General features: G+C 39.5%; 1 protein-coding gene across 3 annotated transcripts in view; it reads left to right on the top strand.

Moving 5' to 3' along the window:
• The first annotated feature begins 2,645 nt into the window (after positions 1-2,645).
• Positions 2,646-16,887, top strand: part of myo1cb (myosin Ic, paralog b) — a 50,197-nt gene continuing 35,955 nt past the window's right edge. Inside the window, exon 1 of one of the 3 annotated variants that reach the window (XM_026934696.3) lies at positions 2,646-2,942. In XM_026934696.3, coding sequence (XP_026790497.1) covers positions 2,850-2,942 — 93 coding nt within the window. In that variant the 5' untranslated portion in view covers positions 2,646-2,849. Of the gene's footprint in view, positions 2,943-6,667; positions 7,163-16,887 lie in introns of those variants that run through there. The other 2 variants (XM_034310540.2, XM_026934698.3) reach the window with 2 other exon arrangements.

Here is a 16,887-nt window from a genome sequence, read left to right as displayed (position 1 = left end):
GGATGCATGTTTCACTGAAGTATTGTGTAGACGCTGTTATATAATACACAATTGCATTATGTGATTGCATAAAACAATATTCTAGGCACACTAGCACCATCTGGACGTAAGCCTTGCTCACAGATTACAAACACTAAACAGAGATTTTCCCCTGGGATTCCAATCAAATAATCATTATGAGTCCCATTCAAGGCTACTGCACATTTTTTCCTGTGGAAAATGTACTGAAGCCAGTAAAGGATGCAGAATAAGACTGTGGCAGTAAATACAATGGCAGTAATTTTTTGTGTCCTTCTCCTTTTTATGCTAAAAATAGGCATTCAGAATGATTCAGTTATTCAGCTCTTACAGCCACTGCTGCTCTGTTGCCTGTGTACCAGTGCCATGATGTTTAGTAACTGTGTTTTGCCCTTCATCCGTCATCACTAGATACAACTTCACTCCTCGATTTCCCTGCAGCTGCCATCTTTACAAACAGGATGCCATTCCCTTAAGTGTCCATGTCAGGTCATACAATGCAGCCTCACTATATTAGGAGCAACAAATACAGTGGCAACAAAATTAGATACTTCTATTTATTCACTTATCTAACGGACGTGCTGTAAATTATAGAGGGCTGTTTGTAACTCCTTGAACTCAGATGTTTAGTGAAGCGCTTGGCTATGTACAGTGTATAATATCAGACACATTTTTCACCACACACTATTGGATGGTATTTATGACTAAATGTGCAATGTTAATTTTATTTTTGGGAAACAAACAGAAAGAGGAATATGTCACAGTTTGGGCCTAACTGAAAGAAATGATAAGGTAGAAGGGAGAAATTAGGTACAGCAAACTGTTGTGGTTGTCTTACATGTTTTTTTTTTTTTTTTTTTTTGCAATTGCTGAATAATTGAATATCTATGTTATGGCAGAAGTGGAATTAACAATTGTTTTGACTTTTAGAAGGAAGGATTGGTTGATCTGATATTTGTGTGCATAGTTGGAGTAGGCATGTGAAAGGAAAAAGAGAGGGAGGGGAAAGGGCAGGAAGCACACTCACTCCACTTCTTCCTGCAAAAGATATGTTGTCTTTGACGGATGATGTGCCATATTCAACAGCTGGTATTTTTTGTCTTCCGTTTCACTTGTGAGCACTATTTAAAAATGTGGTTTCGAGAAATTGAAACACCTAGATCAGCTGCTGAACAGTCACTACTTCTATTCATAACTTATCAAGAGCTGATGAAATGAAGTTTAAGAATCGGATGAATGAACACAGTCCCAGGTTACAAGTTGATCCAATAGAAGAGATCAAAAATTGTAAAGTGTCCTTTTCCAAACATTGTGTGTTAAATAGAATACTGACGTTATCTGTATTTCTGTCAAGTCTTACTCTGGCACTGAGGGCCACCATGACTGCTGTTTCCTGTTGATGCCCAGGAATCATGAATGTCTCAGCTGTGTCACAGGTCATAGGATGTGTGTCCGTCATTTCCTCTTTTAATCCGGCTATATTTTACTGACACACCTATCACTGACAATAATAGGTACCACCATGCACAAGCTGCACACACACACACACACAGATATATACATACACACATACACAAGCATGGACATCATTATTTGTTATTCCAGCACTTACTCTCCCCTTTTTTTTTTTTTCTTTTTTTTTTAACAAACATTTTGAATGCACTCTAACTGCATCTCAAAAAGTTTTGGGATTCAACTTCTTTCATCCAGTGTATCTTTTAGATTATTTTTCTAATGTAATATCTATGATATTGTGCTAATTATTTAATGCAATGTCTCTACTGATATGTCATAAGACACTAACTGGGGTTTCGAATTCTCTAAACGTCACAGTATGTATAATTTATCGGTGTTTGGATGAATATAATAAGAGGAGGCTAATCGCTTAGGCTGGGTGTGACATGCTGCTCAGGAACAAACAGGAATGTCTAGGTCAATAGCCTGCCAGAGTCAGAGCTGAAGGTCAGCAGGGATGTTTATTTGAAAACATAACGCCCCACTGTCACAAAAGTTCTTGGCCACAATGTCTTATCTACCTATCCTTTCCTTCTTCCCATGGTAAGTGCCTTAAAACAGTAAGCAGATGTCACGAGTGAAAGTGACATTCTGTAGACTAGTTGTTCTCAGGGTGGGTGTGGAGATCTTCCATGAAGCATAGCCAGGGGGTCTGTGATTTTTTTATATTTAGTTACATGATGGAAAACAGTCTCCATTATCAAAGTTAGCATTATTATTGAGTTCTTATATTTATTAGCCTGTTTGACTGATCCTTTTAAATGAATGAGGTTTGGTTTAATTCAAACCTCAATAACTCCAAAACAAATAATGTATTTGATCTAATGGGTTCTATCCCAGACTGCAAAAAGTCTGTAGAAAACACAAATATAGGTTTAAGGTTTATATACACAGCATATGTAGGGGAAGCAAAGTGCCTTCCTCCAGTGTTTAATCTGGGAATGTCGAGGACAGGATGCTGGCGCCTGGAGGAAGCCCTGGCGGCAAACCTACGGCGTCCAAAGCAGCTCAGCCAGCAGGACATTAATTATATAGCAGGGCTGGCTTCGGGAAGAGTCCCGGACATCCCACCATATCTCTCGCCTCGCCTTATATAGAGGAAGTTCACATTGGCTCTCTCACTGCTTCAGGTGACACTACAACGCTGCATCTCGCCCACATCTGCTTTCACCTCTACACTGTATGAAGTTAATGAAGCTGGCTTTAGAAAAGAGCTTTGTACTCTGTTTAGCACTATCTCCTGCATCCACAGAGGAGCATTAGTGGCGTGTGTGCAAGACGTGTGTGACGGAGAGGTACACAGGGAGACAGACAACATGATGGAGCTGAAGATTCAGCTGGTTCCAACAGGAGAGATCATCTTGCCTCCCGGGAAGAATGGAGAGAGCTACTGTAACTGCTGCGCCAAGGTAGAAGCATTATGTTCTTTTCTTTTAAAGACTCATATAAAGGCGTTTGATAATAGCAGACAAGGTAAAGCAGCTAGATTGTTGTTGACGTGCTTGCTCTGCTGCTGTGGTAATCAATATGAACAACAGTAGAATTTTCCACATCAGGGACTAGAGTTTAATTACTGACGTCTGGGATATCAATTATAACCTATCACCTGTTCACCCAGCACCCTGTATGGAATCTTCAAGACATTAACAAAAGAGTAAAGAGGCAATCATTATTCAGATATGTATGTGCTGTAATGAAAATCCTTGTCTTGCATGTTGTCTATTGACCTCAAAATCACTTGTCCTAGAATATGTCAGCAATGAGGCAATAAGATTTCTGAAAACTGGGCTGCCACTTGTTCATGTAATAAGGAAAAAAAAATCTGTGCAACACACTATTTAAAGCAAACCTAAAGCATATGTATATGTATATGTATAATTTAGCTCACTCAAGGCTGAATTTTCTACACCAATGTAGCTGGCAAAATATGTTGAAATGCAGTTTAATTGTTTTTTTTTGTTTTGTTTTTTTTGCTGTTTTCTTGCCTACGTAACATTTTTATAGTTAATCTTAACACGATAATTTCTAAATAAACCAGACATTGAATACAGATACATATATAAGCACCCAGTCCTACTTTCTCCTGCCTGTCCATAAGTGTAAGAAGTAAATTCAAATGACTAGATTTGTCAGTTATTGGTAATGAAATTGTTTCTGGGGTTTGGTGGCATTGTGGATTTATGGATAAAATGCATGCAAGATTAGACTCATTTGACTGATAAGGGAAAAAAACATTTGAAAAACTCTAAAATTTTGAAAATATCAAAGCAGTAGAAGAGTGAAAAGGGGGGGGGGGGGGGGGTCATGCTTGTGTATACAGTACTGTGCAAAAGTCTTAGGCACATGCAAAGAAATGCTGTAGAGCAAAGATGCTTTCAAAAATAATGAAATTAAATGTTTCTACATAAACAAAAATAGTATAAAGAGCAGTAAACAGTAATAAATGAAACAAAGTCAATATTTGGTGTGACGATCCTTTGCTTTAAAAAAAAAAAGAGTAGTCTCAGGTACAATGTGTGCAGTTTTATAAGGAAATGAGCTGTAAGTGTTTCTGAGCATCTTGCAGAAGCAGCCACAGTTCTTCTGGAGACTTTGACCGTCACACTCGCTTCTTATTTTTGCAGCAAAACCCAGCAGCCTTCATTATGTTTTTGTCTGAAAAGTGTCTCTTATGTAATATGCTGCTTTCTTTACTGACATACAAACATTTTTCTGTAACATTTAATTTTGTGCTGGAAAACTAATGTTTGGAAATCTAAAATGTTTTTGTACTGAATCAATAATGTAGAAAGTCATAAAATAAAAATCTATGACAAAGTTTGTACTAAAAACATAGGTTGCACAGTACTATAAGCTACATAGTTGCTTTATTATATACTGTATATTTATATAGTTGTTATATAGTTTGCATCATTAGGTGAGGCAGCAAATATATTACAGTAGCATCAACATGAACACAATAATCAAAGGTCTCATTAGTTATTCATTGGCAAGTACTATCATGGTTATATAATCAGGCAAATGTGCATTTAAAAAAGTATACAGTGATTAATGAGAGCTTGTTGTATGAAATATTTTTTTGAAGGAGTCATATCTGGAATGCAACATAGCTGAGATTACATTTTGTATAAACAGACATTCTGAATGCTTTTCCTGACATTCCTTCAAGGTCACATCACCCTGTGTGTGTGTGGGTGTGTGTGTGTGTACATGTACATGGCATCAGCATAAGAAAGAAGGTAATCTACTCTTTGAGCTATTATTGAATGAGTTATCAGGGCAGGAACAATTGCTGTAATGCCCATTTCCACTCGACCGGTGACAGGAGGCAGGTACACACCCTGAAGTACAGCCTGTCTGTCCAACTTTGCCTTGTCAACAGGATACAACCTTTCCTCCTTGTTTGGCTCTCCTACTCGTATCTGCTTAATGCTGCTCTCACGTCGACTAAGAGCCAGGGCAAGGCAATTAGTATGGCTCTTACACACAGGATTAATCACCCAGCATGGACTTCCGAGCATCTGAGGTCACCACTGCAACAGCAATTTGTTTTAATGTTTTAATCATTTTGTTAGGAGGAGGATTAAGTTACATAGTATAACAGTGAAGCAGCAAGTAATAATAATAATAATAATAATAATAATAATAATAAAAGAAAGCCCCATGCATGTACTTTATTTTAGTGCTTTTACTGACACAGCCTATGCAGTAAGTATATTATATTATATGTATTTGATACAATTTGCAGTTATAGTCAATGGCCATTTTTAAGGTAAACCTACAATATAGGTCACTTTGGAGGTATAAAATTACTGACTGTAGCCCATATGTTGCAATGGAGAATTAGTCAGGCAACAATTTACTCTGCAAGGTGCCTAATTAAAAAAACAAGTCTATATAACACTGTGTACAATGAAATGAAAGCGTATCATAAGTATCACAAGTTAAGCCCACTGCAAACCAGTTTAGGATGATATATGCATTTCATATGTTTTTTATATGTAATTTAGTAGAAATGCTGGGATTATTCCTATTACAGTTTATAGCATAGGATGGCAAGGGTGCTTAGTGTTGCTGCCTCACAGCTCCAGGGTCTCTGGTTTGATCCTGAACTTGGATTATTGTCTGTATAGTGTTTTGCATGTTCTCCATGTGTCCATGTGGTTTTTCTCAGGGTTCTCAAGTTTCCTCCCACCTCCCAAAAAATGTGGCAGTTGGTGGACTGGCTACACTAAATGCCCCATGTGTGTGAATGACAGTGTGAATGTGTGTGTGTGTGGTGCCCTGTGATGAAATGGCATTCCGTCCAGGCTGTATTCCTGCCTCAAGCACTGTGTTCCTGGGATAGGCTTTGGATCCACCAGCACTATGACCAGGATTATGTGGCTACTGTAGATGAATGAATGAATGAATGAATGAATGCGTTTACAGAATGTGAATTATACTATTACAGTTGTCAGGGGATACAGTTCATGAATATGCAATGAGGGGTTAAAACCTGAGGCAGTGTCAACAGTTAAGAACTGGTATGGCCTGTAGTAGGGGTTTTTAAAAATGTAATTTATGTGTGTCTTTCTGACAAGACCACTGTAAGTTCACTCACATCCTCTAAAATCCTTCTATAATTCACACACTGACACCTACAGCAGCCTATGTGTCCCATGTTCACTGTTTATCATTAGTGAGCTTTCTATGAAGTTATGATTTAGATGCAATACCAGTGATCACCACTAGATGGCAGGGTAAATCAAATTTAGTGCAGAAGCAACGCCTAGAATAGGTGAACTACACTAACTACTCAAAAAGAAGGAAAAATCATTATTTACACTAAACAAAGCCTTCAATGCTCAGTGCCTTTTCAAATATTCATTTTTAGAGACAGCTTTGCTAGCTTTGTCTATATAGGCTACTACAATTAAGACTATTAAACTGTATATAACCAGGCGAGGCTAAAAATACACGACTCTTCATAAGCAGGTAACCTAAAAGCTTAGGAGTTTAGAGTCACTAGGGTTTAGGGATATTATTTGGTTTCAGAAGTTGACCACACACACACACACACACACACACAGAGAGAGAGAGAGAGAGAGAGAGAGAGAGAGAGAGAGAGAGTTTGGTCGTGGGTTTGGCTGTGTGAACTTCCTGTCACTAGGTGTGTGGTTGAAGGGGTGGAGTGGCCTGTCTCTTTATCTCAGAACATTTCTCCATTCAGCTCAGCTCATTCTCCACTACAGTTCACTCAGGTTAAGGAGGGGTTTCTGATTTCTTCACACTGAATGACCTTAGCCATAACCATCTGCTTTGGCTTTGCAGTTAAAACAGAAAACCGCTAAGATATTTCTCAGTATCGTAGCCTGCATTCAGAGTAAGCGCAGGTTAGAGTTTAAAGCTTTTGGAACGCCACAGAAGAAGAAGAACAACCAGAAGCAGAAGAACAACCAGAAGCAGAAGAAGCAGCAGCAGCAGCAGAAGAAGAAGAAGAAGTAGAAGGAGCGACGCCGCTAACGGGAGTTAACATCATTTTCTTCAGCGGTTGAGCTTCTCTTGAATGAATGCAATGTTATCCATGTAGTGAGACACTGAGTCTGGAGAAACGCTGTAAGGAACTATTCCAGCTTTGAGTTTTAAGGTAAGAGAACCTCAAAAGGTTCACTTCAGGATGTTATACTACATATTAATAGCCTGAAACATAAAAACTAAGCAAACACCTAAAGCTTCAAGAAGAGGAGTTTCCCCTGGAGGTTAAGTGTGTGTTCATTCAGTTCAGTTCATTCAGTTCAGTTCATTCAGGCTGCCACACTGTAGCTCATGGTGTTAGTTTTGTTTTACATTTAAGAGCCTAGTTTTCAGAGATGGTGTATTTTCCCTGCTGAAAAAATCAATAGAAACAGTCCGAGAACTTATGGTAATGGTTTAAATGGGGATAGTATTGGTTTTAATGGGAGCTTTAATGGTCTCTACTGGTGATTTGTTGCCTTCTGCTGGTGGCATGTTGAGTCTAGTGGATCCCATCAAGGACCAGTAATGGTTTTAATGCTTAGCTGATGGTTCGTGATAGTATTTGAAGTGGAAACCATTAGAATTTGTATGATTGTTTCTATTGTTGTTGTTTTTTTCAGCAGGATTTAAAACATTGCCATTGTGCTTGATCATGTGCTTTAGGCTGTAATTACCCAAGGCATGTACTTTCAGTTTGTTAGTGAATTGGAGCCACAGAAATCTGTTTACTGTAAGTTAACTGAATTTGGAAACTTTTTAACATGTGCTTGAGTCATGAAACTACCCCAAGTACACGTGGTGTCATTCGGTTTCTTAGGTCATTTATTTAGTCAGAGATTGCGTGACAGACCTACACTTACATCTGCTATGGAAAAATGCACACCAGTGAGTAGTAGAGCAGCTGGTACCAAGTCTACTCCCTCAGCCCCAGAGATGATCTCCTTCCTGCAATGATCAGGCTTTTATTCCGGTCTCAGAGGTGCTCCTTCTTCTTACTCATTGTTTTCTCCGCCTAAGAAATAGGATGTGGCTTGTCATTATTACATGTGAGAATACTGAGAGTCCTGTTAAGGTCATGTCCTTGATTGTCCTCTCACACACGTCCCCTCTGTTTGCTTGTCATTTCACCACTGTAATTTCACAGCTATCATCTGGCATGTTTCTACAACCTTCAAGTCTTAGAGAGCTGGGAGAAAAAAGCCGGATTTCCCAAAGAGAAAGAAAAGAGGTGTTGAGCAATATGTTGGCTGACATTCTGCTATCAGTGTTGCATGAACAAACTAGACATGTTGGTTCATTTTTTTTTGTCCAAGTTTGTGAGTTAATAAGCAGTAATAATCCTCACACCCTTTCGAAGATAAAAATAAGAGGGTTTTTTTTTGTTTGTTTGTTTTTGCTGTTCACATCAGATTATTGACAGTTAACATTTTGGACTTTTGTGGAACCAAGTGCAGAAACACACACAAGGATGGTATAAAGAAGCAAGGCTGGTTTCTTTCTTTCACTCTTCCAGATGAAATGACTCTTAGATTTGATCTTCATATTTTTTACAGCTTCGCAGACACATCTATAACACGTCAGTAAACAGATAAACACACATGAGGTGGATTATTTACTCTATCATCAAAAATGCCTGTGGAGAAGAAAAAAACAGTAGATAGAAGAAGCACTCGAAACAAAGTACAACTTGTACAAAAGTACAGATAACAGAACTGTAAGTTTTGAGTGTTTTTGTTTGAATGAATGAGTTACAGCGTTTCTGTTTAACATGTCTGATATTGAACAGAAACGCTACATGAACCCAATACAGCATTATTGACTTAAGAAAGAAAGAAATAAAGACAGCACAAATGCGGCTGCGTTTCTGTCTGAGTGTGTAATAGTTTGCCCCACGTCACTCTTATTAAATCATCAATGAGATCTTGTGATATAATGCATTATTCAGCCCTAATAGTTTCATTGTCAAGCCATTGACAGGTATTAGATTGTAAGACTTCCTATCTAACATCATGGCTAACCGTCACTGCTTCAGAGTGGTTATGTCATTCAGAATTTGCATTGGATTGGTGCTGAAAGTATTGATTTCACGTTAGTACTCTTTTCCATAGCAAAGCTGCTGGACTAGGCATGCAAACTATAACTATTTAACATGCTTTCCATTCTGTGGGATCGGTTCTTGGAATGAGACCTCTTGCACTTTTTTTTGGAGAGCAGCAGGACTCCAAAACAGAGGTTTGGTTTGGTTAAAAACAGAGCAGCATTGGGCCTTAGTTTTTTTTTTTTTCCCCAGCTGTCGCTGGAACCTCCCATGTCAGAGCTCTGTCAGCAGAAAGTTGTGTTCTCTAACAGCAGGAACCTGCGCTCAGGGCCAGACAAGAGAACTAATGGTGTCTCAACCACTTAACTGCTTGTTTAGCTTATGTCTTTATCTTCTAATTACTTTGTGTTCATCAGATGCTTACAAAATGTATCTGTTGTGAGTCATGGTTTGCAAACTTAGCTGAGACTAGTGATAAAGCTCATTCAGGGCAAGGACCAGTGATGTGGACTATGGAGGAAATCTTGGTTTCTGGTGTCAGCTGTCAATGTATTGCTGGCCCTGGAGAGAGGAAGGGATACACCTGCTTCAAAAATCCACAGAGCAGGAAGTACCAAGTTCTGGCCCAAAGCCTGCCAAGGACGGGATTTTACCCTTCATAAGCTCTTTCAGTTCAGCTCTGTCAACACCAGAATTCCCATCTCAGGAGATTATTCATTGGTAATAATCATGAAGCATGTGTAATTTGACCAAAGCAGGGGGTGTAGATATTTTTGGCTCTCACGACTTACGGTTTGTTGTCTTGGTTTTTAGAAGAACAGAAAGGGCAGTGGACCGTGGACATTTCCTGGGTACACACACGCAATTTGAAATCTGTATTCTCCATTGAAAGAGTGGGGGAGGGAGAGAAACACACAGAATGAGAAACCCTCAGTATGGTTGTAAGGGGAATGAGTAAATGTCTTGGCACGTTATTAGGTCATTGTTGGGTCTGCAGCCTCTCTCGATTTAGCTGCGGCTTTTCCACTCAAAGTATCCCAGTGCTGAAGGGCGCCGCCCTTGGATTTAATTCAGTTCCATATCAGGGAAAAAAAAAAAACTATAGGCACTAGAGCTTTAACTGCCACTTCACAGCTCTTGGATCCATTAACCCAGTTCTTGTTGAATTGTTCAGAGTTGCATCAGTGAGTTTAGTCGTGCCTCATTTGCTTCCTTCTAAAGAGGGTTGCATTACATACACGTACATTCAAATTTACCTGCTCAGAGAAGTCAGATGTGCTGACTTTGCAGTTCGTGGGGGCTTAAGATCCTGGTACGCACTCAGGGCACACACACGTACAAGCTGTGCTGATTAACTCGCTGGCGTAAGTTGTTCTTTAATCCTCTAACATGATGACAGACAAGAGCAGACAGAGCATTAGAGGTAGATGCAGGACAGGGAGGAAGAAGTACTTGCTAGAGGCTAGTAAATGTGGGCAATGTGACAATATTGTTATCTGAATCATATTTCTATAGCCAACTGCATTGTCACTCAAACAAGCAGCTGATTGGATGGTAGAATTTTCTTTTTTAATAGAAAAGAATTTCAACTTTCATATTGTGCCAATAAGCTTTTGCTAATCTGTGCTCATTTAGCGAAACTATATATGTTGGTATATAATGAATATCATGAAAACATCAAGTATTACGCATCTCTAGATGCTACGTTAACATTTTGTTTCCAGAAATGATGATATATATATCATCATTATAGCGAAGTTATAGCGAAGGCTGCATCATAGTGACAAAAATAATCATTTTCTTTCATGGAGAAAAGTACTTGTGGTCTCCTTTTCAATTTGGCAGAATATTACTTAGTCCATATCTATGCTAATCGTTACCAGAACCTAATCTGATAATATATCAGTAGTGGTGTAGTGTAAGGAAGTAGATTGAGCCATTAACTTGGAGTCACTGTGTTTCAGCTTGTCAACTCTACACGGATGATACGGAAGGTAGGTTTGTGTATAGAGGATCAGTCTCCCTCCTGTTATTTCGTCCTCATCCTGGTGGCCTGGTGGTATGTGGTAGACATTTCTGTATTGACGACAGACACCCAGAAATACCCAAATGCAGTACAACCACACAGAAAACCTATTAAACGTTGAGACTGTGTGTGCGTGTTTCCGCTTTATGTAAACATGGATATAAATACACTATTTAAACGCATCCCATTTAGAAGTAATGATACTGAAACTGTTCGTACTGCATCAAAGCTGATTTGCAAAAACATGCTTATTGGGTTAAACGTTATCGCTTGCACACATGCTCAGTTTTCACACACTCACATGCATTCCAGATCTGTGTTAAAAATTAACCTGGTTTATTCTACCACTGAGATAAGCTCTGCAATTCCCACCAGGTGTGGCTTTGACCACAGTGAGTGTGAGAGGTAAGCGGTTGTGTAAGGACTCCGTTTTTTTGGTGATTTTCTACAGGTTGAGTAGGTCTCTTCGAAAAGACAAATCACCAAACTGGGCTAGATTTGTGTAGGACTGGAGCTGCACATTCATGCAGTGATCTAATCAGCCAATGTGGCAATGTGGCCAATGCAAAAATTCATGCAGATACAGGTCAAGAGCTTCAGTTCTTGAAACTGTAGAGCTGAAGACTGGAAAAAGATAAGGTGATTTTTTTTCTAATCTGCAGTTGACTAGTTTGGGCGAGCCTGTGCCTGATAGCCTCAGATTCCTGTTCTTGGCTGACAGGAGTGGACCCTGATGGACCCTGATGTTGTAGCCCATCCCCCACAAGGATGATGTTTTTCACATGCTGAGATGCTTTTCTGCTCACCACGGTTGTAAAGAGTGATTATTTGAGTTACTATTTCCTTCCTCGCAGCTCAAACCAGTATGGCCATTTTCCTCTGACCTCTCTCATCCCCAAGGTGTTTCCACCCACAGCACTGTCACTCACTCACAGTGTTTTCTTTTTTTTCCACAACTATTCTAGTGTAAACTCTGGAGACTGATGTGTATGAAATTCCCAGAAGGTCAGCAGATTCTGAAATACTCAAACCTGCCCATCTGGTACTAATACCCATGCCACGATCAAAGTCACAGAGATCACACTTTTTCTTCATTCTGATGTTTGATGTGAACATTAAGCTTGTGAACCTCTTGACCTGTATTTGCATGATTTCTTGCATTGCACTGCTGCCAGTACCAGAGGAGGTGAAAGCTAACCGTGCTGAAAAATGTAAACAAAACACAGGCCAAGCTGGTCAAACTGGTAAGTTATCTTCCAGTTTCTATATTACTGCTCTGAAATTTTAAGACTGTTTCTTTCTGTTTTTTTTTTCTTTAAATAACATTTTTTTTTAGACAATATAGCAGTAATCCAAGAACCGTTTCCTTTCTAACAGCACTTACCAGCTGACAGCGATGGTACCAGTTTGACCAGCTCAGTGTGTTTGGGTGGATGCTAGCTGGTCAGAACAAGCTGGAGGCTTGAACAGAGAAGCTATGACTTGAACACTAGAGTGAAGTGTGTATAACTATTCAGTCTCCAACTTGCCATCAGCAGAAATCAACAAAATACAGCAAGCACAAACATTGCTTCACTCAGTGAATCTTTTACTAAACTAGGTAGCTGCTAGAGACTAGCACCCTCCCCACTTCACTCGGATAGGTTAGCACAGACTTGACTGTTTTTTTTTTTTGTTTTTTTTTTGAGTTTTTAAGAAAGCTTTTTAATGGTGTATCATAGTAAACACTGAGGATTTTCAATGCAGATTTTCAACGTTCACTCAAGTAATTTTCTTGTGGGTTGTTTTTTACGTTAGTAATTTCCAAGTAATGTTTGATTACTTCACACTTAGTTAAGTAATTTTATATGAAGTTGCACCGGAGCTTATTCTCAGAGAGAAAACACTTCATTTTCACAGAAAAGCTACCGAACCTTTTGGATGTAATCTGTTCTGATCTTGTGCTACAGAGTATGTGTTTTTTCTTGAAATTGCTAGAACACTGATATATATAATTCATAATGATGATATGCTGTGGTTGATATGGGTGATAAGACAGAAAGACTATATGGATTTAGATTTGAGTCTTTTACATAAAACATTAGATAAAATGTCTGATAAAATAAATGGAAACTGTGAGAAATATTTAGGAATGTTCCTATGCAGACTGATGGAAATGATATCAGTACCCAGATAATGGTGGTATGTGCACAACTGAGTTCTGGCATGTTTAGCTTTGTATGTTTCTGTCAGTATGCCTGCTCTCTGGTCCTGCGTTTTTCAGTCTGGCATCCTAGTTTACGGTCGTGTATCACAAGATTATCATGTTGCCATTCAGGATAGTATGTAATATTTTTGTGCGAAGCTTCGAGAATGGCGCAGATGCTCTTCATGATTACCAGAATAATCAGAAAAATTTTCTCCTCACCCATGGGAACGCTGGTATCTCGTAATTATGGGTGCAATGTGTGGAATTGCAGGGCATGATCACTGTCATGATTTCATAAGCTCTGTCTGTCTTCTTACCAACTGGGAGTAATTCCAAATGAGCCACCACTGACATGCAGCTGTGTGGAGTAATAATAGCTGTTGTCAGAGCCCTCTGCAGCTACATTGTGTTAGCTTCTCCCCTCAACTAAGGTTTGGCTGTTGTGGCAAAGGAAATGTTGTAATACTGACATACTATCATTGTTGTAATATGACTGGTGTGTCAGACCTTCAATACAGTCCATTGTCAAAGATAATCCCTGTTTTTGTATTTGTCCCATTAGCATTTCTTGGAATAAAATGTTCTCATGCTTTGCAATAGGAATCACTTGACCTATTCCTCAGTGGCATGGATACAAATAGTCTGAATATTTAGTCTTAATTACAAAGATTACCTTTTCCTTGACCTAACACATTTTGCGACACTTAGTGTTGAACTCCAGGCTCCAGGGTCCCCATTTGTTTGTGAGCTCAAGTTACAGTTTGTCTGGTTTCTCATGTTCTTCCAGTGTCTGTGTGGGTTTCCGTTGGGTTCTGCGATTTCCTCCCACTTCCCAAAAACATGCCACAAGGAGGATTGGTGTGAATGAGTGTGTGTGTGTGTGTGTGTGTGTGTGTGTGTGTGTGTGTGTGGCGATGGATTGGCATGTCATTCAAGGCGTATCCCTGCTTTTGGCACACTGTTCCTGGGATAGGCTCTGGATCCACCACGACTCTGACCAGGATAAAGCAGTTACTGAAGATGTATGAGAACTGCATAAATAATAATCATCAAGCAGTTGTCTTAAGAGTTCATCTTCATTTGCATGCGATGTGTAGCAAGCTTACCAGACTATTTAACTGTAAAACAACAAATAAAGCAATTTATATTAGTATATAAGCAACATAATGTCCTCTGAAAATGCAGCCCAGTCGTTGCAGATCTGTAAAGACAGATCTCTAGCGTTTCATAAACATCTAGGTAGCATCTAAAGGTCAGTGTAAATTATTAGCAGTAAAGCATGCAGAGAACATTGAAGTTGCTGTTCACTGGAAGTAATTTGCTATTTCAACTGGGAAAAAAAAACTGTAGCAGAGATGATAAACATATGAAACAATTTGGCTGTAGTTCTGTGACTCTAGCTTCATAAAAAGTTTGGCTTCTGGAGCAGATCCTCTGTTGAGAGGTCATTTTTTGTAAATTATTTAGCTGAAGGTAGCTGCTCTATCCACTCAGCATTGGCCAAGCACTGGAACTCTTGTGGGAACCCCCTGCCCTGCTCCGAACAGCATGACCTGCCCTTATAAGGCGCTGTGAGTATTCTAAGCCCCGGGAGGAGGAGATTGAGGCCGCAACAATTCCAGCCAAGCGGCTCTCTAACTTCCGGAGTTGGGATTTCTAACTGGCATGTGACTGATATAGCAATGCTATGCCATGCCCACAGAGCACAGCATGGCCTGAAGGGAGTGGCCGTGGGGCACAGGGCCCTCGGGATGAGTGGAATGTTTAGAGTTCCTCTACTTGTCCCATCTCGCCCAAGTTTACCGTCAGTTACCCTCATGTTTCTTGCATTCATTTAGAGTGAGGCACAGGGCATTATATTACTGCCAGGAGGGGTAGTGTTGCGAAAACTGGGTTCTTGTATTTTGAAGAAAATGCGAGAATATTGCAGTCTTTACCTCTTGCAGTTTGTTTAGTTAGTGGTGACAGTAACTGGCTATTTTTACACAATTACAGACTGTATCTAGGTTACATAAGGGATACAGTTGTATACTCAATGAAGCAATCAATATATAGTGCAAGTGTGTGCAGCTCCAGTGATCTAGGACTTGTAAATGAACCTGCAACTAACTAAAAATGTTGCCTGAAAAGACTGATAAGAAAAAGGAAAGCCTTTTATAACTGCAGTGCAGCAAATAAAAATTTTATTCGCTCCTGAAAAACTCTTCACGACCATCCTTGAGGTGTTCTCCAGTCTCCGCAGTCTGACTCCAGCCATTAGAGGCTGATTAGTTAAAGTCATCCGTTCAGATTTGTTTACCTATTTGTTTAGGTGCATGGTTCGTGCACATGTGCAGCTTGATCATGTCACTTGATCAAGGCAGACAATGAACAGCGCAGATCACTAATGAGAAATTCTGAATATCTCCATCTCTGGCCAAATAAGCTTGAACACAACATCATTATGATGTATTTAAAATTGAAACGTTATTTATAATATTATTTAATCATTAATTAAGCACTGGCTCTGTGTTCTCTGTGCTTGGTTGATTTCCAGCATTTCAGTGTGCTGTCACTATATTTCTCACTTTCAAGTACAGTTTATGGGTGCATATTCAGCCTCATACCTTCTTACACACCCCTCAGGAATGATAGTCGCTTTTTGCTTCAATCAGCTATGTGTTGCGTGAAACCAAACCAAACAGCAAAATCTATTTCGCTCTGATTTGGACTAAGTAAACAATTACTAGATAGTGTGCTTCATAGACACTTAGGATAAATACAAGAATGCAGGTAAATGATTAGAGTACCATTCCTTATGCAAATGCAATGCAAATATACACAAGCACACTCAAATTTGCAAGTTTGCTTTTCAGTAACTGTAATAAAACAGTACCCTTAAAAATTGTCCTGCTCTTGCATGAATTGTCTTTCACTTTTAGAGAGTATGTTCTCACACTCAATTTCATCCTTACACTTGCGATTTTTAATAATCCAGAAATATAGACATAATATAGAAATAAACAATAGAAACGTTTATTGCTGGACCGTTTCACCCTTCTTTAACTGTCACACCTTAACCATGGCGTGATGGATTGACTTTAACCCTTCCCATTTTCTGCATCTGTCCGCAGTCCCCTCCCCCTCCAGTGACAGCTGAGAGGTATGTTTATATGTGCAGGCTAGTGTGCCTCCTCCCACTAGATTCCAGCTCTGCTAGTAGGGAGGAATGGTGCATATCTTTATGGAACACATAAGGAAGTGCCAGTTAAGCCAAAGTGCTAGATAAGTGGAAAAACTAGCGCTGTTGGAGATGTGCATCCCTGTATGTGTGTTAGAAGGGAACAGAGTGTATTCAGGCTTTTCAAACACTGAAAGTTGCTCATGTAGTTGGGATCTAGGCCCAGGTTTGATGGGCTACTTTGAAGAGATCTCTTCCTGCGCCAGTCAACATAGGAGTGCACACAGAGCATTTTGAGGAGAGGGGAAATATGTCATTTCAGCATCACGCTTACATTAGCATGCTAATGTAAGTATGACTCACAAAATCCTGAGATGAGGGGCATGATAGTGAGAAACCGGCAAGACTTCGTTTAAATATATCCGCTCATACTGAAAAATGAT

This window comes from Pangasianodon hypophthalmus, chromosome 14, assembly GCF_027358585.1.
Source record: "Pangasianodon hypophthalmus isolate fPanHyp1 chromosome 14, fPanHyp1.pri, whole genome shotgun sequence".
NCBI classification, from domain to species: domain Eukaryota; kingdom Metazoa; phylum Chordata; class Actinopteri; order Siluriformes; family Pangasiidae; genus Pangasianodon; species Pangasianodon hypophthalmus.
The sequence above is the reverse complement of the archived record's forward strand: the minus strand, read 5'-3'. Positions and strand labels throughout refer to the sequence as shown.